We start from the raw sequence: 21,433 nt of genomic DNA, 5'->3' as shown, positions 1-21,433 counted from the left end.
ACGATTCCGTCGACCCACAGGAGATTTCTTCGGAGCTTCTAGTGCAGAGAGGAGGCAGACTACCCCCACAGCATGCACCACCAGGAAAACAGTCGAGAAGGCGGCAGGATAAGCGTTACAGAGTTGCAGTAGTCGTCTTAGCTACTTTGTTGCAGTTTTGCAGGCTTCCAGCGCGGTCAGCAGTCGATTCCTTGGCAGAAGGTGAAGAGAGAGATGCAGAGGAACTCGGATGAGCTCTTGCATTCGTTATCTAAGGAAATCCCCAAAGCAGAGACCCTAAATAGCCAGAAAAGAGGGTTTGGCTACTTAGGAGAGAAGATAGGCTAGCAACACCTGAAGGAGCCTATCAGAAGGAGTCTCTGACGTCACCTGCTGGCACTGGCCACTCAGAGCAGTCCAGTGTGCCAGCAGCACCTCAGTTTCCAAGATGGCAGAGGTCTGGAGCACACTGGAGGAGCTCTGGGCACCTCCCAGGGGAGGTACAGGTCAGGGGAGTGGTCACTCCCCTTTCCTTTATCCAGTTTCGCGCCAGAGCAGGGCTAAGGGGTCCCTGAACCGGTGTAGACTGGCTTATGCAGAAATGGGCACCATGTGTGCCCATGAAAGCATTTCCAGAGGCTGGGGGAGGCTACTCCTCCCCTGCCTGCACACCATTTTCCAAAGGGAGAGGGTGTAACACCCTCTCTCAGAGGAAGTCCTTTGTTCTGCCATCCTGGGCCAGGCCTGGCTGGACCCCAGGAGGGCAGAAGCCTGTCTGAGGGGTTGGCAGCAGCTGCAGTGAAACCCCGGGAAAGGCAGTTTGGCAGTACCAGGGTCTGTGCTACAGACCACTGGGATCATGGGATTGTGCCAACTATGCCAGGATGGCATAGAGGGGGCAATCCCATGATCACAGACATGTTACATGGCCATATTCGGAGTTACCATTGTGAAGCTACATATAGGTAGTGACCTATATGTAGTGCACGCGTGTAATGGTGTCCCCGCACTCACAAAGTCCGGGGAATTGGCCCTGAACAATGTGGGGGCACCTTGGCTAGTGCCAGGGTGCCCACACACTAAGTAACTTAGCACCCAACCTTTACCAGGTAAAGGTTAGACATATAGGTGACTTATAAGTTACTTAAGTGCAGTGTAAAATGGCTGTGAAATAACGTGGACGTTATTTCACTCAGGCTGCAGTGGCAGGCCTGTGTAAGAATTGTCAGAGCTCCCTATGGGTGGCAAAAGAAATGCTGCAGCCCATAGGGGTCTCCTGGAACCCCAATTCCCTGGGTACCTCAGTACCATATACTAGGGAATTATAAGGGTGTTCCAGTATGCCAATGTAAATTAGTAAAATTGGTCACTAGCCTGTTAGTGACAATTTGAAAGAAATGAGAGAGCATAACCACTGAGGTTCTGGTTAGCAGAGCCTCAGTGAGACAGTTAGGCATCACACAGGGAACACATACCTATAGGCCACAAACTTATGAGCACTGGGGTCCTGGCTAGCAGGGTCCCAGTGACACATAACAAACATACTGAAAACATAGGGTTTTCACTATGAGAACTGGGTCATGGCTAGCAGGATACCAGTGAGACAGTGAAAACACCCTAACATACACTCACAAACAGGCCAAAAGTGGAGGTAACAAGGCTTGAAAGAGGCTACTTTCTCACAGGTGAGATGAGAGATGGCAGTGGTACTTTACATGCTGAGAGTGAGATGCGGGAAGGCGGTGGGGCTTTACATGCTGAGGTGAGATGCGGGAAGGCAGTGGCGCTTTACATGCTGAGCTGAGATGCGGGAAGGCAGGGGCACTTTACATGCTGAGGTGAGATGCGGGAAGGCAGTGGTACTTTGCATGCTGAGAGTGAGATGCAGGAAGGCGGTGGGGCTTTACATGCTGAGGTGAGATGCGGGAAGGCAGTGGCGCTTTACATGCTGAGCTGAGATGCGGGAAGGCAGGGGCACTTTACATGCTGAGGTGAGATGCGGGAAGGCAGAGGTACTTTACATGCTGAGGTGAGATGCGGGAAGGCAGTGGTACTTTACATGCTGAGGTGAGATGCGGGAAGGCAGTAGTTCTTTACATGCTGAGCTGAGATGAGGGAAGGCAGTGGTACTTTACATGCTGAGGTGAGATGAGGGAAGGCAGTGGTATTGTACATGCTGAGGTGAGATGCTGGAAGGCAGTGGTACTTTACATGCTGAGGTGAGATGTGGGAAGGCAGTGGTACTTTACATGTTGAGGTGAGATAAGGGAAGGCAGTGGTACTTTACATGCTGAGATGAGATGAGGGAAGGCAGTGGTATTTTACATGCTGAGGTGAGATGCGGGAAGGGACTAGTACTTTACATGCTGAGGTGAGATGCGGGAAGGGAGTGGTACTTTACATGCTGAGGTGAGATGCGGGAAGGGAGTGGTATTTTACATGCTGAGGTGAGATGCGGGAAGGCATTGGTACTTTACATGCTGTGGTGAGATGCTGGAAGGCAGTGGTACTTTACATGCTGAGGTGAGATACGGGAAGGCAGTGGTACTTTACACGCTGAGGTGAGATGTGGGAAGGCAGTGGCGCTTTACATGCTGAGGTGAGATCCGGGAAGGCAGTGGTACTTTACATGATGAGGTGAGATGCGGGAAGGCAGTGGCGCTTTACATACTGAGGTGAGATGCGGGAAGGCAGTGGTACTTTACATGCTGAGGTGAGATGCGGGCAGGCAGTGGTACTTTACATGCTGAGAGTGAAACGTGAGAAGGCAGGAGTACTTTAGATGCTGAGGTGAGATGCAGGAAGGCAGTGGTACTTTACATGCTGAGGTGAGATGAGGAAGCCAGTGGCACTTTACATGCTGAGGTGAGATGCGGAAAAGCAGTGGTACTTTACATGCTTGGGTGAGAGGAGGGAAGGCAGTGGTACCTTACATGCTGAGGTGAGTTGCGGGAAGGCAGTGCTACTTTACATGCTGAGGTGAGATGAGGGAAGGCATTGGTACTTTACATACTGAGGTGAGATGCGGGAAGGCAGTGGTACTTTACATGCTGAGGTGAGATGCGGGAAGGCAGTGGTTCTTTACATGCTGAGGTGAGATGAGGGAAGGCAGTGGTACTTTACATGCTGAGGTGAGATGAGGGAAGGCAGTGGTATTTTACATGCTGAGGTGAGATGCGGGAAGGGAGTGGTACTTTACATGCTGAGGTGAGATGCTGGAAGGCAGTGGTACTTTACATGTTGAGGTGAGATGAGGGAAGGCAGTTTACATGCTGAGATGAGATGAGGGAAGGCAGTGGTATTTTACATGCTGAGGTGAGATGCGGGAAGGGACTAGTACTTTACATGCTGAGGTGAGATGCAGGAAGGGAGAGGTACTTTACATGCTGAGGTTAGATGCGGGAAGGCAGTGGTACTTTACATGCTGAGGTGAGATGCGGGAAGGCATTGGTACTTTACATGCTGTATTGAGATGCTGGAAGGCAGTGGTACTTTACATGCTGAGGTGAGATGCGGGAAGGCAGTGGTTCTTTACATGCTGAGGTGAGATGAGGGAAGGCAGTGGTACTTTGCATGCTGAGGTGAGATGAGGGAAGGCAGTGGTATTTTACATGCTGAGGTGAGATGAGATAAGGCAGTGGTACTTTACATGCTGAGGTGAGATGCAGGAAGGCAGTGGTACTTTACATGCTGAAGTGAGATGCGGGAAGGCAGTGGTTCTTTACATGCTGAGTTGAGATGAGGGAAGGCAGTGGTACTTTACATGCTGAGGTGAGATGAGGGAAGGCAGTGCTATTTTACATGCTGAGGTGAGATGCGGAAAGGGACTAGTAGTTTACATGCTGAGGTGAGATGCGTGAAGGGAGTGGTACTTTACATGCTGAGATAATATGCGGGAAGGCAGTGGTACTTTACATGCTGAGGTGAGATGCGGGAAGGCATTGGTACTTTACGTGCTGTGGTGAGATGCAGGAAGGCAGTGGTACTTTACATGCTGAGTTGAGATGCGGGAAGGCAGTGGTACTTTACATGCTGAGGTGAGGTGCGGAAAGGCACTGGTGCTTTACATGCTGAGGTGAGATGCGGGAATGCAGTGGTACTTTACATGCTGAGGTGAGATGCGGGAAGGCAGTGGCACTTTACATGCTGAGGCGAGATGCGGGAAGGCAGTGGTACTTTACATGCTGAGGTGAGATGCGGAAGGCAGTGGTACTTTACATGCTGAGGTGAGATGTGGAAGGCAGTGGTACTTTACATGCTGAGGTGAGATGAGAGATGGCAGTGGTACTTTACATGCTAAGAGTGAGATGCGGGAAGGCGGTGGGGCTTTACATGCTGAGGTGAGATGCGGGAAGGCAGTGGCGCTTTACATGCTGAGCTGAGATGCGGGAAGGCAGGGCACCTTACATGCTGAGGTGAGATGCGGGAAGGCAGTGGTACTTTACATGCTTAGGTGAGAGGAGGGAAGGCAGTGGTACCCTCCATGCTGAGGTGAGATGCGGGAAGGCAGTGCTATTTTACATCCTGAGGTTAGATGAGGGAAGGCAGTGGTACTTTACATGCTGAGGTGAGATGCGGGAAGGCAGTGGTACTTTACATGCTGAGGTGAGATGCAGGAAGGCCGTGGTTCTTTACATGCTGAGCTGAGATGAGGGAAGGCAGTGGTACTTTAAATGCTGAGGTGAGATGAGGGAAGGCAGGGGTATTTTACATGCTGAGGGGAGATGCTGGAAGGCAGTGGTACTTTACATGCTGAGGTGAGATGCGGGAAGGCAGTGGTACTTTACATGTTGAGGTGAGATGAGGGAAGGCAGTGGTACTTTACATGGTGAGATGAGATGAGGGAAGGCAGTGGTATTTTACATGCTGAGGTGAGATGCAGGAAGGGACTAGTACTTTACATGCTGAGGTGAGATGCGGGAAGGGAGTGGTACTTTACATGCTGAGGTGAGATGCGGGAAGGCAGTGGTATTTTACATGCTGAGGTGAGATGCGGGAAGGCATTGGTACTTTACATGCTGTGGTGAGATGCTGGAAGGCAGTGGTACTTTACATGCTGAGGTGAGATGCGGGAAGGCAGTGGTTCTTTACATGCTGAGGTGAGATGAGGGAAGGCAGTGGTACTTTGCATGCTGAGGTGAGATGAGGGAAGGCAGTGGTATTTTACATGCTGAGGTGAGTAAAGATAAGGCAGTGTACTTTACGTGCTGAGGTGAGATGCGGGAAGGCAGTGGTACTTTACATGCTGAGGTGAGATGCGGGAAGGCAGTGGTTCTTTACATGCTGATGTGAGATGAGGGAAGGCAGTGGTACTTTACATGCTGAGGTGAGATGAGGGAAGGCAGTGGTATTTTCCATGCTGAGGTGAGGTGCGGAAAGGCAGTGGTACTTTACATGCTGAGGTGAGATGCGGGAATGCATTGGTACTTTACATGCTGTGGTGAGATGCGGGAAGGCAGTGGTACTTTACATGCTGAGGTGAAATGCGGGAAGGCAGTGGTACTTTACATGCTGAGGTGAGGTGCGGAAAGGCAGTGGTACTTTACATGCTGAGGTGAGATGCGGGAATGCAGTGGTACTTTACATGCTGAGGTGAGATGCGGTAAGGCAGTAGCACTTTACATGCTGAGGTGAGATGCGGGAAGGCAGTGGTACTTTACATGCTGAGGTGAGATGCGGAAGGCAGTGGTACTTTACATGCTGAGGTGAGATGCGGAAGGCAGTGGTACTTTACATGCTGAGGTGAGATGAGAGATGGCAGTGGTACTTTACATGCTGAGAGTGAGATGCGGGAAGGCGGTGGGGCTTTACATGCTGAGGTGAGATGCGGGAAGGCAGTGGCGCTTTACATGCTGAGCTGAGATGCGGGAAGGCAGGGGCTCTTTACATGCTGAGGTGAGATGCGGGAAATCAGTGCTACTTTACATGCTGAGGTGAGATGCGGGAAGGCAGTGGTACTTTACGTGCTGAGGTGAGATATGGGAAGGCAGTGGTACTTTACATGCTGAGAGTGAGATGCGGGAAGGCAGTGGTACTTTACCTTCTGAGGTAAGACGCGGGAAAGCACTGGTACTTTACATGATGAGAGTGAGATGCGGGAAGGCAGTGGTACTTTACATGCTGAGACTGAAATGCGGGAAGGCAGTGGTACTTTACATGCTGAGGTGAGATGCGGGAAAGCAGTGGTACTTTACATGATGAGAGTGAGATGCGGGAAGGCAGTGGTACTTTACCTGCTGAGGTGATATGCAGGAAGGCAGTGGTACTTTACATGCTGAGGTGAGATGCGGGAAGGCAGTGGCACTTTACATGCTGAGGTGAGATGCGGGAAGGCAGGGGTTCTTTACATGCTGAGGTGAGATGCAGGAAGGTAGTGGTACTTTACCTGCTGAGGTGAGATGAGGGAAGGCAGTGGTACTTTACATGCTGAGAGTGAGATGCGGAAAAGCTGTGGTACTTTACATGCTGAGGTGAGATGCGGGAAGGCAGTGGTACCTTACATGCTGAGGTGAGATGAGGGAAGGCAGTGGTACTTTACATGCTGAGGTGAGATGCGAGAGGGCAGTGGTACTTCACATGCTGAGGTGAGATGCGGGAAGGCAGTGGTCCTTTACATGCTGAGGTGAGATGAGGGAAGGCAGTGGTACTTTACATGCTGAGGTGAGATGAGGGAAGGCAGTGGTACTTTACATGCTGAGGTGAGATACGGGAAGGCAGTAGTACTTTACATGATGAGGTGAGATGCGGGAAGGCATTGGTACTTTACATGCTGAGGTGAGGTGCGGGAAGGCAGTGGCACCCTACATGTTGAGGAGGAGATGAAAGAATCTATGGGGGAGACATGAGAAGGCAATGGTGCTTTACATGCTGGGTGAAGGTGAGGGATGATAATGGTGCGTTTCATACTGAGGGAGGTGAGGGATGGTAACGGTGCGTTTCATACTGAGGGAAGTGAGGGATGGTAACAGTGCCTTTCATACTGAGGGAGGTGGGGATGGTAATGGTGCATTTCATACGGAGGGAGGTGAGGGATGGTAACGGTGCGTTTCATACTGAGAGAGGTGAGTGATAGTAACGGTGCATTTCATACTGAGGGAAGTGAGGGATGGTAACGGTGCGTTTCATACTGAGGGAGGTGAGGGATGGTAATGGTGCGTTTCATTCGGAGGGAGGTGAGGGATGGTAACGTTGCGTTTCATACTGAGGGAGGTGAGGGATAGTAATGGTGCGTTTCATACTGAGGGAAGTGAGCGATGGTAACGGTGCTTTTCATACTGAGGGAGGTGAGGGATGGTAACAGTGCGTTTCATACTGAGGGAGGTGAGGGATGGTAACAGTGCGTTTCATACTGAGGGAGGTGAGGGATGGTAACAGTGCGTTTCATACTGAGGGAGGTGAGGGATGGTAACAGTGCGTTTCATACTGAGGGAGGTGAGGGATGGTAACAGTGCGTTTCATACTGAGGGAGGTGAGGGATGGTAACAGTGCGTTTCATACTGAGGGAGGTGAGGGATAGTAATGGTGCGTTTCATACTGAGGGAGGTGAGGGATGGTAACAGTGCGTTTCATACTGAGGGAGGTGAGGGATGGTAACGGTGCGTTTCATACTGAGGGAGGTGAGGGATGGTAACGGTGCATTTCATACTGAGGGAGGTGAGGGATGGTAACAGTGCGTTTCATACTGAGGGAAGTGAGCGATGGTAACAGTGCGTTTCATACTGAGGGAGGTGAGGGATAGTAACGGTGCGTTTCATACTGAGGGAGGTGAGGGATGGTAACGGTGCGTTTCATACTGAGGGAGGTGAGGGATGGTAACGGTGCGTTTCATACTGAGGGAGGTGAGGGATGGTAACGGTGCGTTTCATACTGAGGGAGGTGAGGGATGGTAACGGTGCATTTCATACTGAGGGAGGTGAGGGATGGTAACAGTGCGTTTCATACTGAGGGAGGTGAGGGATGGTACTGGGGCTTTACATGCTGACATGCAGTGAGGGATAGTAATGGTAGTTTACATACTGAAGTTAGATTGGGGAAGGCAACGGTGCTTTACATCTGACATGCACTACAATTCACATTTGTCACTGGCCGCATCGTGCAAATAACGTGATATTGTTTGTTTGATGTAAATATTTGAGTATAATAGCAGGAAATAGTAACACAGCCTACTTTTGTTTGCTGATGCAAAGCACACAGCGGTCGAGCAGTCTTTGCTCCCATTTCAGGGGCTGCATTAAATGAATGATACATGTATGAAAGCGGATTTGTCAAAAGTGATGAAACACAAGCACAGAGATCTATGTGTGTCTTCATGCTTCATCCTAAGTTAAAAAATTGAGACTGTGTGATCCAAGCTGGACCACTTTCTCCTTACGCAGACCGTGCAGGGATACATTGGGTCCCACAGGAGAGGCACCGAGACGTCCACTGCAATAGGTAACTCCAGCCCCTGCTCTACGCAGCAGTTTGTGTAAAGCTGGATACATTGTGGCACCACATGCATGAAACGCGTGGTCACTTGAAGAACATGTGGGTGTTAGGGGGACTCTGTTGAATTTCACTGTGATCTTGGACTGTCTGGACCCTGAGCCTGAGCCTGTGCCTGATTTTCCCTTTTTCATCCTCTCCAGGTTCCCAGACTGGTGGTGACCAGCACTTCTCCAGAGACTTTTCACAGTTCTCGGCCCATGACGTTTACAGAGTCCAACCTGGAGCTGGCTACGAAGCAAGGCAAGTGTGTGAGCAGCTCCTCCGAGCCGATGATAGGGCTACGGGAGCACTGTGAAGAGGACGAGAACCGCCCACGGAAGGATAAAAGCACATGGATAGGAGACCTGAGCATGCTGCGCCATGCTGGTTCCAGATTTCTGAATGGAGAAGACGACACAACTGGTCTGGCTCAAGAGCTCATGCCTGGAAGGTCTCTTCTTGAAAGACCAGTTGATCGTCCCTTGTCGTGCTGCTGGCTGGATCATCCCTACGTTGTCCCAGCCCCGGAGGACTCCGACAATGAAGACGCCGTAGAGGCGGAGCTAGAGCAGCTTTACCTGTCTCATTTAAGCCGTCTGCAGGCTGCCAAAGACCTAAAGGAGCCGGGTGAGGCAGACGCTGCCCCGGGGACCACGAACCACATTCACACTGATTGGCACACTGATGTGTCCCCGCTAGATCTGGCAGGTACCAAAAGAATACTGAACACTTGGCTGGCGGAAGAGATCTCACTGCGTCATGCCAACGGTGGAGAGGAGGAGGAAGGTATGCCTGTGGCCCACCTGGATGCGGAGCTGGCTTCATCTGTCTGTGAATTGCCACCAAGCTTCCAGGAAGAAGGGTCTGAGAAGAAAGAGGCCTCGCCTACTGTCTGTGTGTCCAAGTCACTAGAAGATTCATTGGCGGAAGAAGAGGGCAACGCTCTATGTAGCAAAAAAGCCTCTAAAGATAAAGCACATGGTTCTGGAATGGATTTGCCCAAGATGCCAGGAGGAGGAGTTTTCCATGCGGGAGACAATGCTCAGAGCTCAGCACTGAGTCACACCAGCAAAGAGTCCAGCTACAGCTCTCCAGCTGCGCCAGAAAGGAAAGCCATGGATAGCGTGTTGTCTTGTATGCCTTGTGAATTTGTTTCCGTGACTCAGGACACCATCACATTCTCTGAATGCCACTTCGACAGCACCGCTGACATGCTAGATTATTCAGCTAGGGATAAAGTTAAGCCTCTTCCCAAGACTGAGGGCAAGAACATCTGTCAGGGCTTAGATGCAGAGAAAAAGCTCCTTACTCAAGATAATGCCGTGGGTACATTGTCGATATATTCTCAGCATGGCTTGCAAATAAAACCACAGCAGGAAAGCAAAGGGGCTTGTGGTTTCAAGACCTCTTGGCATCTGCACGAAAACGTTCCACCGACCCAAGAGCATTCAGGACTAGAGTCCTACAAGAATCTGTTTGAAACCGCTCTGCCTGACGAAGGACTTTCTATACTAAAGCCCTTGCAGCATCTGGAAGAAAATGTTCTACTGATCCGAGAGTGTTTGGGTTTCGATGCCTCTCAGAATCTTCAAGACAGTGTGCCCCTGAGTGAAGACCATTCTGAGGTAGATACCTCCCGGACCCTGCCTGAGGATGCTCTACTGAGCCAAGAGCTTTCTCAGAGAGAGACAACTGAGAACCTACCAGACAAATTTCCACTGAGCCAACAGCTTTCTCAGCTAGAAACATCTGAGAACCTACAAGAAATAATTCTTCTGAGCCAGGAGCTTTCACAAATAGAGAGGTCCCACAATCTGCAAGAGAGTGTATTACTGAGCGAAGAGTTTTGTGGACTAGACACATCTCATAATCTGCAAGAAAGTGCCCTACTGAACAGAGATATTTCTTTGCGAGTGACCCCAAAGAGTAAGCAAGAAATCATTCTTTTGAGTGAAGAGCTTTCTCGGCTAGAGACCTCTGAAAATCTGCAAGAAAACATTCTACTGAGCGAAGAATTTTCTGTGCTGGAGACCTCCCAGACTCTGCAAGAAATAGTTCTACTCAACGAAGAGCTATATGGTTTAGGGACTTCACAGCGCCTGCATGAACACGTCCTACTAAGCAAAGGTGTTTCTGAGCGAGATACTTTCCAGAATTTGCCCTTGGCAGGTGAAGAGGCCTTGAACGGATACACTCTCTCTGCTGTGCTGGAAGAGGAGTTTGGATACAACAGCTCTTCCGGTACACTGCTGGGTGGCGGATTAGCATATGTGGGCTCTTCCTCTGCTGCCACATGGGAGGGCTTAAAGGTCACAGACTACGCCCTCCTAGGAGATGGATTAGGGCATCTGGGCTCATCCAGCACTCTAGTTGGTGAGGGGGTAGGGAGTCAGGACTGTTTCTCTGCATTCCGAGGCAAGGACTCCAGCCAGATTCTCCTGGGTGAAGGGCTAGAGCACCCAGACACCAGCCTAGCTCTCCTGGTTGAGAAGTTACCATGCCGAGGACCTTCATCAGCACTCCTGGTGGAAGGTTTAGGCTGTCTAGACTGTTACTCTACTCCATGTAGTCAGGAAGTTGTGTGTGGTGGCTCTAATTCCATAGGGAATTCGGACGCAAACTCTACTTTTCCAGGTGAGGAGTTAAAGTTTCCAGACTCCAGCCCGGCTCTTCCAGGTCAGGAGCTAGAGTTTCCGGACTCCAGCCAGGCTTTTCCAGGTGAGGAGTTAGAGTTTCCAGACTCCAGCCAGGCTCTTCCAGGTGAGGAGTTAGAGTTTCCGGACTCCAGCCAGGCTCTTCCAGGTGAGGAGCTAGAGTTTCCGGACTCCAGCCAGGCTCTTCCAGGTGAGGAGTTAGAGTTTCCGGACTCCAGCCAGGCTCTTCCAGGTGAGGAGTTAGAGTTTCTGGACTCCAGCCAGGCTCTTCCAGGTGAGGAGCTAGAGTTTCCGGACTCCAGCCAGGCTCTTCCAGGTGAGGAGTTAGAGTTTCCGGACTCCAGCCAGGCTTTTCCAGGTGAGGAGTTAGCGTTTCCGGACTCCATACCGGCTCTTCCAAGTACGAAGTTAGAACTTCTGGTCTGCAGCCCGGCTCTTCTGGGTGACAGCTTAGGGTTTTCTGGCTCTTGCTCAGGACCCTTGAGTGAGAGTCAGCAGGACAGGGACCTGGGTCTATGTATAGAAGATGCTCTTTCTCAGTCCTTCAGCTTCCTGTGTGCTTTGGTCTTGCTGCTTGTTATGCTGCAGGACTGCACGTCCTTTGTAGCTGTCCCACTTCTCCTGATGTGGGTCTGGTTCCTTTAGCTGGACAGGGTATTGCACAAGGTCTGTATCGGCGAACCTCTGCACAGCGTACCCCTTGTACAGTACGCTACTATTGTGTAGCAGAAGCCAATGCCTTCAGCTGCAGAGGGAGTTTTACGCAAGTTGGGTGGGCCCTTTGAAGGGCCCCATCGGGCGCTGCGCCTCTTCCATCACATGTCTCTTTGCTCGCCTTGCACCAAAGTCCTTTCCCTTTAGAGAGAAAGTAATGCAAATAAACTAGGCAGGTTTGTAAGTAGTGTCTCTGTATGCAACCCCTCCATATTTATTTTTCTACATTGTCCTGCTGTGGTAGGTGAATGGTCCTGAGCTGGTCTTGTTCCATCCCTCCCTGCGAGTTGTGGCCTTCTCCGAAACCTGCTGGAGGGGCTTGTGTGTGGCCTACAAGCCAAAGCTGTGCACTCTGATTGGTTTCTCCTCCTGCCTCTCCAGTGTGATTGTGTAGTGTGCAGACCACACTGTGGCGGTGTAGCTTTGCCTTTGCCGCAAGTGGCCTGGCTTGGGTTTACAGTGTCTTCATGTCTGTCCAGTGTGATTATGTTATCCAGAGACCCAACGCATGTAGTGTAGGTTCGCCTTTGTTGTCTGGGCTATTTGTTGAGAATGTTGAGTACTCCTGTCTGTGATGTGTGACTTTGTAGAGGAGAAACCATGTGAATGCGGTGTGGGTTTGACTGCATTGAGTTTACCATGCCCTACTTCCTGTGTAGTAAGATTGCTAGTGCACAGACTGCACACATGTGCTCATGGGGTAGTTTAGCCTTTATAGTTCCATGATGCCCTGATACTGCTTAGAATATCATAGGTAGATGTCATTGTTAGCAAGATTCTCTCTCAACCCTTGTCCACAGGCAATCCTGGGTACTCCCAGAGCCTGGGAGGGCTTGTTGGGTTGATGTAGAAACCCCTGGTGTGGTTTAGTGTCCACCGAAACTGCTGTGATTCCCACAGAGGGTGGAAAAGACATCAGAGAGCTTTACTGCTGTGGTGTCTCTCTCCTTGTGGAAGAGGTTTGGTTGTTTGAAGCATGGGTTCTTCTGTGTTCCTTTGTGTTCATCTGGATTCCTTTATGTTCAGCTGGGTTCCTTTCTTTTCATATGGGTCCCCCTGAGTTTATCTGAGTTCCTCTGTGTTCTTCTGGTGGTAGTAACGATACAGACCTTGAAGTGGGAGTTCCGAGGGGCCACAGGTCCTCGCTGGTGTATCCAGGTGTGAAGGCTCAGGAGCAGAGGTGATCCAGCTGCTAGCTTGTGACATCTCTTGGGCTGGCGGAGATTCATATGAGTTGACATTTACCCTTCAGCTCTACCAGTATTTCCTGGATGTGTTGACGTGCATGAAGAAATCCCAGTTTCAGTCCTGAACAGTCCACCCCTGTGCAACACCTGCAACCAGAGAGCAGCTCCCTTTCACAGTGCCTCAAACCCTATTTCCTAGCATACATTGCTGTGCTTTTTGTCCCTCTTGTGGTGGGGTTACAAAGCCAGCTCAGTCCATGTATATTCTGGTTGTTGCTGCATCTTGTGTGTCTGTTTGTGTGCGGACGTGTAAGTGAACTCCGCTGATGTGTTCCCAGAGTAGATATCCTTCTCTGCTGCTCACACCTTACCTCTTCAGCTCTGAGCTCGGCTCACGCCTCTTCTCATCAGCTCGGGGATAACCGTGAAGGGGGAATCACAGCCTGGTGTGAGGAAAGCAGGGTGTCTTCACAGCACAAACACCTTCTGTTCTCGCCCCATATGCCTTGTAGGAAGAAAGTTTCGAGTGTGAGGAGTAAAGCTCAGGTCGCATGGCCTCAGATCCCTTCTGTGCGCTGAACTTTCAGAAGACTAGTTGTGGGCCTGGATTCTTCACATAGGCACCATCTATCACCCTGGGATGGCACACCGCTACTTTGGGTCAGTAGCTTTACTGCTTCGTGTACAGGAGCAGGCACGTCATGAGCTTGTCTGCACACGTGTTGTGCTCTAATACCTCACTAGTGCCTCCATCTTAGCTGTGGACCAGGAGAGTGCCCTGTGTGCCTCACATAGCAAATAACCACAAATACTCAGATAGGCCAGGTGACAGACTCTGGAAGGTTATCTGCACAATATACGGGTCACAACAGGGCTCAGACTCACTACACACATCCAGAGCCTTCAAGAAAGCTGAGTCTAATACATAATCCCACAGGTCACACCTTGCGATTGTGATCTCAAGTAGTTCACACAAACGTACCCTTTGGGGGTTACATTGTTTCTTTCACAGACCGGGCGCAGAGGTACCCCCTTTACAGCTGCCGATGTCTACCTAGAAGTCTCCTCACCCTTACCCAGTGGTGCTGGGGAGAAAGGATCAAATGTACCTGAGCAGGTGCCTGGTCCGTTTCTCCCATCAGGTCACACCTAGAACTCCTGGACAGTGGCCATGTCTGCGAGCAGGTCCAACCTCCAACTAGTGGTCAGTGAAGCTTCTACCCAGTAACATGAACTTGCCCACCTGGGTTGGCAGCCATGACTGGTGACACACTGCTTATTGTCTGTTTACCGCCTACCCAAAGAATCCTTGTGTGCTGGTCCAGAAAATCATCTCTGTCATTGGTGCCGCATTGGTGCCTCACGAGGACACCGCGGCTCCACCAGGCCTTGTGCCAGTCTGTCCACCAGAGGTGACAGTCTATTGTTTAGAAGAGGGCCCGCTTCATCTAGAGTCCTCCAAATAAAAGTGATGAGTGGACCTTGAGCTGGCTGAAAACAGAAGAAGCAAGTGGAACGTCCACCTGTCTGCAAGTAGAGTATGCTGTGTGCTCCCCCCATGAACCTCCCTCTCTCTTCTACTCCAGGAATGTCCAGCGTTTGTGCCCATCTAATACAAGTTCTCAGGGCAAACACAAACTCTTCCTATGTAGTCTAATGTTAATTAAATGTCTCTTGTGTTTATGACCTGATAATCTGGCCTTGTTCTTGCCCTTGTGGAACAACACTGGACACTCCTATTTTGAACCAATGAGCACACAAGAAGCCCTCCTCAATGGATGTATTTACAAAGGTTTCCCGATTGTCCACAGAAACGTTAGCGGTGTCCATGGAGTGAGGTCACAACCCACTGGGCCACCACCTTTCTGAGGTGAGTTCTCCATTGATGGGCATTTGAAGCGCTTAGAAGTAAGTTCCTTCCTAGACTTGTGCCCTTGCGATGTTCTGCAGCTTCAGAATAGATGTCCAGGACCCCCATTCTTTGATACAAAGGACTCAGCAACCTTTGCTAACAACCTCCAATCCTTTGATGTGAGGGATTTCCTTCTAATATGGTGCAGCGTCTACCTATCGACACGATGGTCTCGTCCAGAACCACCAGCTCCTTCGAAGCTCTGTTCGGCCCGAGCCTGTGGTCAGCCCCACTTCCGAGTGTAGGAGCTGATGGGATTTGTATTCTAAGGGGGAATCTAAATGGGATCCCACACAGAGGGACATCTCCTGCACTTAACACTGGGCCTCCTCTAAGGACCTTCGCCTAGAGTCAGAAGATTGAAATAATCAAGCTGGAAACCTTTTCAAAGCTATATAATTCCTAAACAAGACATTTAAAAGTCAGAAGTTTCAGTGTAAAACTTAAAGGCCGTCCCTTTAAAGTTACCGCTGAATGAGCACTTGTGCTGCGTTGCACCTCCCAGGCCAACCTCCTTCTTTTCTACTCCTTGAAACAATATCATCAAGCACTTCTGGTTTGCTTTTTTGATTTTTCTCTACTTCAGATATAGACATTTTTCCTTTCAAATAAGTGTTTTTTTCAGTTGTTTCAAGGCGTCTCTTCATTTTGAGACTTTTGAAGACATTTCTAGGTTGTAGGTTTAATGTTTTCAACTGTTTCATAGCAGTTCATCGGATTAGCATTTTCAAAAATAATTTGTTGTCCAAAGCCGAAACCATAAAATTCTTTATCACAGGAATTTCGTCTTACGATGTTCATTAAAGTAATTCTCGCAGCAGAGGTAGAATCCTGAACACCTACAGAGAAACATTTCAATTTCTGATATTTAAAATTTTCTTTAAAAAAATACAACAAACCAGAATGCCTGCAATATTTTTTTAAATAAATATTTTGGTAGATTGGAAATCAGACTCCATCACATTAAGGCTTCCAGCCGTCTACTCCCTTAAAATATCTGACTTTTCTTCTCTTTGTGTTGGGCAGTTTTTCTAGGAACCATCTCTGTCTACCTTTTTAGGGTTTGTCATAGCAGATACTTCCATCTGTGTATTTGTGAGTGTTGTGTTGCAGCCATGATGTGATGTACACATCTCTCAAGGAGCTGGAAGGCAGGAGACCTCAGGCTGGCCAGCACCAGATACTGCCCAGACTTGCAGTTGTTTGCTAAACAGATCTTTCTAACAGATCACAGTCATCTGAAACAAAAGAAGGAATGCCTCATCCATGCCCTCATTTGGCAGACTCTCCTGATACAATCAGGGGTGTTCTTGTGGCTGCCTGCCCACCAGAGTCAACTGTGTCAGCTCTTTCATCGCTGCCAAAGTGTCCTCTGACAATGACTTGGGCTTCGGCCTGAAGATCGCCGTTGATAGAAGTGCAGAGTTCTGTCAATGCAGAGATGTCCCTTCAGGGACAGCTCCTTCACCCGGAGGGTTTCGCTGCTAAGTAGTTTTTTGAGGAAGTGGACATCAAAAAGCATTTGGTGTCAGAGACACCAGTTCTACAACCATGCATGTATCCTTAAAATGCACAAACTCCAGAAAGTCTATTTGAGACATTGGTAAAATGCCTTCTACACTCAGTGACTCTACACCTTCAGGACGTGGATAACACCATTTGAGGGAAATACCACATTCGTGGAAAGAAGACTATGTAAGTAGCCTGTATCTCCTACACAGAGGAAAGTCACCCTCCAGTGTCACCTTCCAGAGAGCCATTCTTGACTGGAAATTCAGGTTCCTCTGGTTTGGACACATCCTCTCACTTAGAGCTGTGAAATCTGGCTCCCTTGTTACCACCGGATATCTTAGTCATTCCTACCCCATCTCCTGAGGGTGATCTGAATTCCTTCCCCAAGGTAGCAAGAAATTCTGCAGATTTGTTGAACGTCTGCAAATCTCCCATTAGGACAATTCATCGAAAGACCTCACCCAAGCCCTCATCACCTCAGCGGAAGTCAACGTTTACAGAGGCAGATAATAGAAGGAGCTTAAAGCGTTGGTATATAAAGCTGTCCTTTCAGGGGCGAAGTCTCTGGGCATGAAGAGGGTTTGGAGCGATACCAGTGGCCCAAGTATCCTCTGCTAGACGAAGAGGAGGCAGCAACATAACAAGATGATGGACGGAGTGCCGAAACCTTTCAAACACTCACCCCCAGTCACAGATCTGGGTTTATCCACTGTTCTTTTGCTCACCATGCCACCCCAGTTTGATCCCAGGATAAATTTTTTCAAAGATTGGAAATGCTACGTTTTGTTTGTTTTGAGTATAATTTGGCTTTCAGAATGAAGTTTTTGAAACCTCCTTGGACTCCGCTCGGCATGTGGGAATCATTCAAACAGTGACCAGTGACAGGTACTCCCACCATGGAGAACTCTAGTTGTGCCGTAGGATCCTTCCGTGATCTGCAGCCGCTGAAGAATTCCCTTTGGATTCATGGTCTTTTCAGCATGATTCCCATAGGGATCCATAGGTTTGTGACCCAGTGGCCGGGTGCCTCTAATTGCCCACCCTCGATCACTTCAGGATCAACTTCTCCCAGTGCTTCTGCGACAGAGGGCGCTTTGCAGGCAGGATGCTCTACCCTTGCTGGAGGCACAAGATACCAGGTATTAGGTCATTATTTACTGGCTGTCGATATTGTCGACTCTTGGGGTAAAGCCTAAAATATTGCGTCGGAAAGGTTGAATTATATATGCTTCGTAAGACGCTTACCAAAATGACAAATTCTATACAACATAGCTTATCAAATAATGTTATGAGTTTTCCGTCACTTACTAAACGGCTGTATGGTGTTTCAACAAGGGCCAGCCTGCGTCTTCTTTGTTTTTTGCTTTTTATTTTTATTGCAATCTTTGGTAAATGGGACTGAGTGGAAATCCACTGTTGCCTTATTCCCTCTCCACTTGCCATTCCAAGCCGTATTCTCTTTTTCGCACACGGTGCACTTCTTTGTTTTTTGAGGATGCCCCAGCTTTGTTGTGCCACCTCATTGGGATCGCAGACGCCTCTGTGTACTGCAAGTCTTCGGTCACCACTACCATTCCAATCTCCAGCCAGCCTCAACCCCTGAATGCCCAAAAGTGGACCAGGGTGTGCAGTGGACACAGAAGTAGGACACGACTCGTGGTGCCCTGGGTGCAGGGTACCACGGCTCGCCATAGCGTGCAAGGGTAGGTACTGCTTTCCTCCTCTTTGCCAACAGAACTTTTTTCTATGCCACTCTTCTGACCTTCAGATGTTCCCATTTTTTCTTGGTTTCCCATCTTACACATGCTAATTATTTTTCTGAAGTTTTCAGAATTTTTGGATTGCCATTGTGAGAACACTTTTATATTTAGGTTTTTACTGCATGAAATGTATCATCCGCTCCAACCCCTTAGAACATCAAGTGAAATAAATTCTCTATTCTGCTGGATAGCTTGGATGTACTGTAGAATTTTTATAAAGCACAACATGTCCCCTTCTCAGTCCTTAAGAGCTTTGCAGGTCTGGGCTCAAATGTTTCTTTCCCAGCAAGCCTGGGGTTGTTAGAGTCTGAGTGACATAGGAAGCTTATCCGACGTATTTCATTTGCGACCCCTTTTCTGCCTGAAGATCAGTCATAGTGAATTTTGGAAGAGATGAGCAGTCCATAGAGATCCTTACTTTTAAGAGTTTTTGGAACTTGTAGACTCAGGAAAGCTGACCTTTCAGTGGTGGAGGAAGAGTTGCTGCTGTACATATTTAACATATTCAAGCTTGTAACTGACCTTAGGGCTCCACCGACCTTCAAGAAATGATCATTGTTCTTCACAGTGAGGCTTGTGTAAGGGTTACCTCCTGGGAAGATCTTCTCCCTCTCCTGGGTCCTTGATGAGTACCAGCCTGATGATGTAACACAGATCTGAATGTCAGTCCTGCAGAGCAGCCTTCAAAGAAGCAGTTTCATTAGTTTGATGCTTGGTAAGATCTAGGTGTTTTTAAAAGATAAACAACAGCCTGGTTTTTCATCAGCACAAGGTGGCTTTGTAGACATACTCTTTTGTTACCTAAAGTCTTGTCAGATTTCCATGTTAACCAAGTAGTATGCCTACAAGTGTTTGTTTGCTAAAGCCATAGGTCTGGTATAGTAGTTTCCTACACACTTTGGATGGCTGTGAAGACAGCTTTAAGATATTGACAAGGTAAAAGGGAAGATCTTCCGAACAGTTCTTTGCTTCTTACACTTTCTTCTGATCTCAGATAATCAATTCCTTGTTGTGTTGATTCCTGGTTTAAAGTGTTCACCTGGCAGGACAAGCCAGTCTTGACTGAGAGATTACATCCTCTGCAGCACTTGGGAACATTCCTCTTGTGGAAGCTCCCAGGCCGCAGTCCTGAAGACCACTCTTCCTATTTGAGGACAAGCGCCAGTGAGTTCGAGGATGAAGCCGGTGTTCAGGGGGCCAAGTTTCTCTCAACGCTTCTTAATAGGGTTAAATATCTCGATTTCTCCTACTGACCCCTCCTTGGTTTGCAGGTCCTGGAGTCAGGCCTCACCATCATTATCTCACATAAGTTTATCATTTTTTCAGTAAGGCTTTTGAGTTCAAAGACCATACTTGGCATGTCACCCTCCTCTCAGTGGCATTGAACTACCCAACTCTAGTTGTGATGATTGTAACTGCAGTGTGGCACCAGGAAGGCAAGCCTGGATTTCTTGAATACCATGCCTTCGTGTGTAGCTTGCACCTGTGTGTCTGAACCCTTGGACATGTGGGGCGTGATGCCATGTGCAGCCATGTTTTTGTTGTAGTTGATGTGCTGTTTATTAGACTGTGCACTGTCAGATTTTCCTGTGCATACTGCAGTTTGTTGCTCAAACCTTTACCCTTTTCAGTGTCCTGGGGTACCTATATGTCACACGTCCACAGAATGCCACCCTTGTTCAATGATGTATTGTGGTCCAGGGTGTTCGATAATGGGACAAGTCTAAAAACAATGTGTTGTGTACAGAAATTGTGTCAGACGATCACTTTCTCCAAAATATGCGTTAAGATGTGTTTATTTAATTAGTGGCTGGCACAGAGGGTGTTTCAAATAACGCCGGTAGATGTCATGTCATATAGGCGTGACAGTAGGCTTCATTTCCCAAATGTTAGTGTCTAGCATTTTTTATTTGTTTGATTGTTTATTTATTTTTCCTATTTATTTATTTATCTATGTATTGTATTGTGTTATTTATTTGTTTATATTTGTATTATTGTATGTGACAATTGGGAGTAACTACCTTCATGGTGTTCTCGGTATTCATAGTCATTGCTCCCCTTCTTTCAGATTTGACTAGAAGAGGCTTCTAAAGGAGAGTAGCTTTATTGGAAGATGTGACTGGGCTTCCATCCCAAGTGTCTCTTCCTAGTGCACAAGCCCCACCCCAGCTCCATCACCCACCGCCACAGCCAGTCCCTGCTGTTCCTTGACATGCCCGCTTGTGCACCGCCTGTGCTTGTTGATGGGAGCGACGGCCAGGTTGTGAATAAGGGAGGGTGAGCACTATTTGTACTGGAAGCACCATGAAGATACTTCTTCCTTATTCCGTGTTCCTCTTCGCCCTGCTTCTCAATTCAGGTGAATCTGATTACTTAGCCTGAGACATCTGGAAGGAGACGGCAATATTTGCCCTGCCGGACTTTAGACAACTATATAGTGTAGAAGTACCTAGCTGAAAGCTGCATCATCCCAAGAAAATGCTCCCAGGGAGCAAATCTTAGAAAAAGTATGACGAGTTTCCCAAGCTGCTACCTTACATATGTCTGTGATGGTACATGTCTTTGACAAACCTCTGAGTCTGCCTTTCCCCTGGTAGATTGAGCATGGAGAATCTGATGACGCGAAACTCCTCTAACTGTGTAGTATTTAAAGGTACAAGAGCCTTCAGTAGCTTACTCTGCTCGGTTGTCTGGAGTATCTCCACAGTATGTGATAAATAAATGTTCTGAACCTCAGAGGTTGTCTGTCCAAATAGAAAGTCAAGACTAAAGAGATGTCCAGATTGTGAAGTGGTTCATTAGATGTGGATGTGTGTGTGCATGTGTGTGCGTGTGTGCGTGTGTATGTGCGTGCGTGCGTGTCGATCTGTGAGACCATTGTATCTCTATGAAAGAGCAATATGAGGTTATTAGGAGGAAAAAGCCTGAAACTCACAGATAATTCTGGCAAAGGTGATTGTAACCAGAACAGTATTCTTTCAAGTCAGCAAGTCAGTGTCATGGGCTTGAAAGTAGGATGTGTGGAAAGTTATGATTAAGCTGAAGTCATTCTGTTAAATTCCTCGTTTTGCAATTTCTTTCTGTTATTTCTTTGACATCCTTTTCTCATTATTACTGGAAACTGTGCCCACAAAACGTAAATGTGCCTGGTTCTCTTTCAGCAAAATAGTTTTACTGAAAAAAGCAGAAAGTCAGTTTCCACATTTTATTTTAAGAAAATACTTTCCCAAAAAGGCACTCCTTTTTAGT

General features: G+C 48.4%; 1 protein-coding gene across 1 annotated transcript in view; it reads left to right on the top strand.

Moving 5' to 3' along the window:
- PPP1R3F (protein phosphatase 1 regulatory subunit 3F) overlaps window positions 1–20,920 on the top strand; it is a 76,487-nt gene extending 55,567 nt beyond the window's left edge. Inside the window, exon 4 of the mRNA XM_069209305.1 lies at window positions 8,607–20,920. Coding sequence (XP_069065406.1) covers window positions 8,607–11,744 — 3,138 coding nt within the window. The 3' untranslated portion in view covers window positions 11,745–20,920. The remainder of the gene's footprint in view (window positions 1–8,606) is intronic.
- The last annotated feature ends 513 nt before the right edge of the window (window positions 20,921–21,433 follow it).

The sequence above is a fragment of the Pleurodeles waltl genome, chromosome 10, assembly GCF_031143425.1.
Source record: "Pleurodeles waltl isolate 20211129_DDA chromosome 10, aPleWal1.hap1.20221129, whole genome shotgun sequence".
Taxonomy (NCBI): Eukaryota; Metazoa; Chordata; class Amphibia; order Caudata; family Salamandridae; genus Pleurodeles; species Pleurodeles waltl.
The sequence above is the reverse complement of the archived record's forward strand: the minus strand, read 5'-3'. Positions and strand labels throughout refer to the sequence as shown.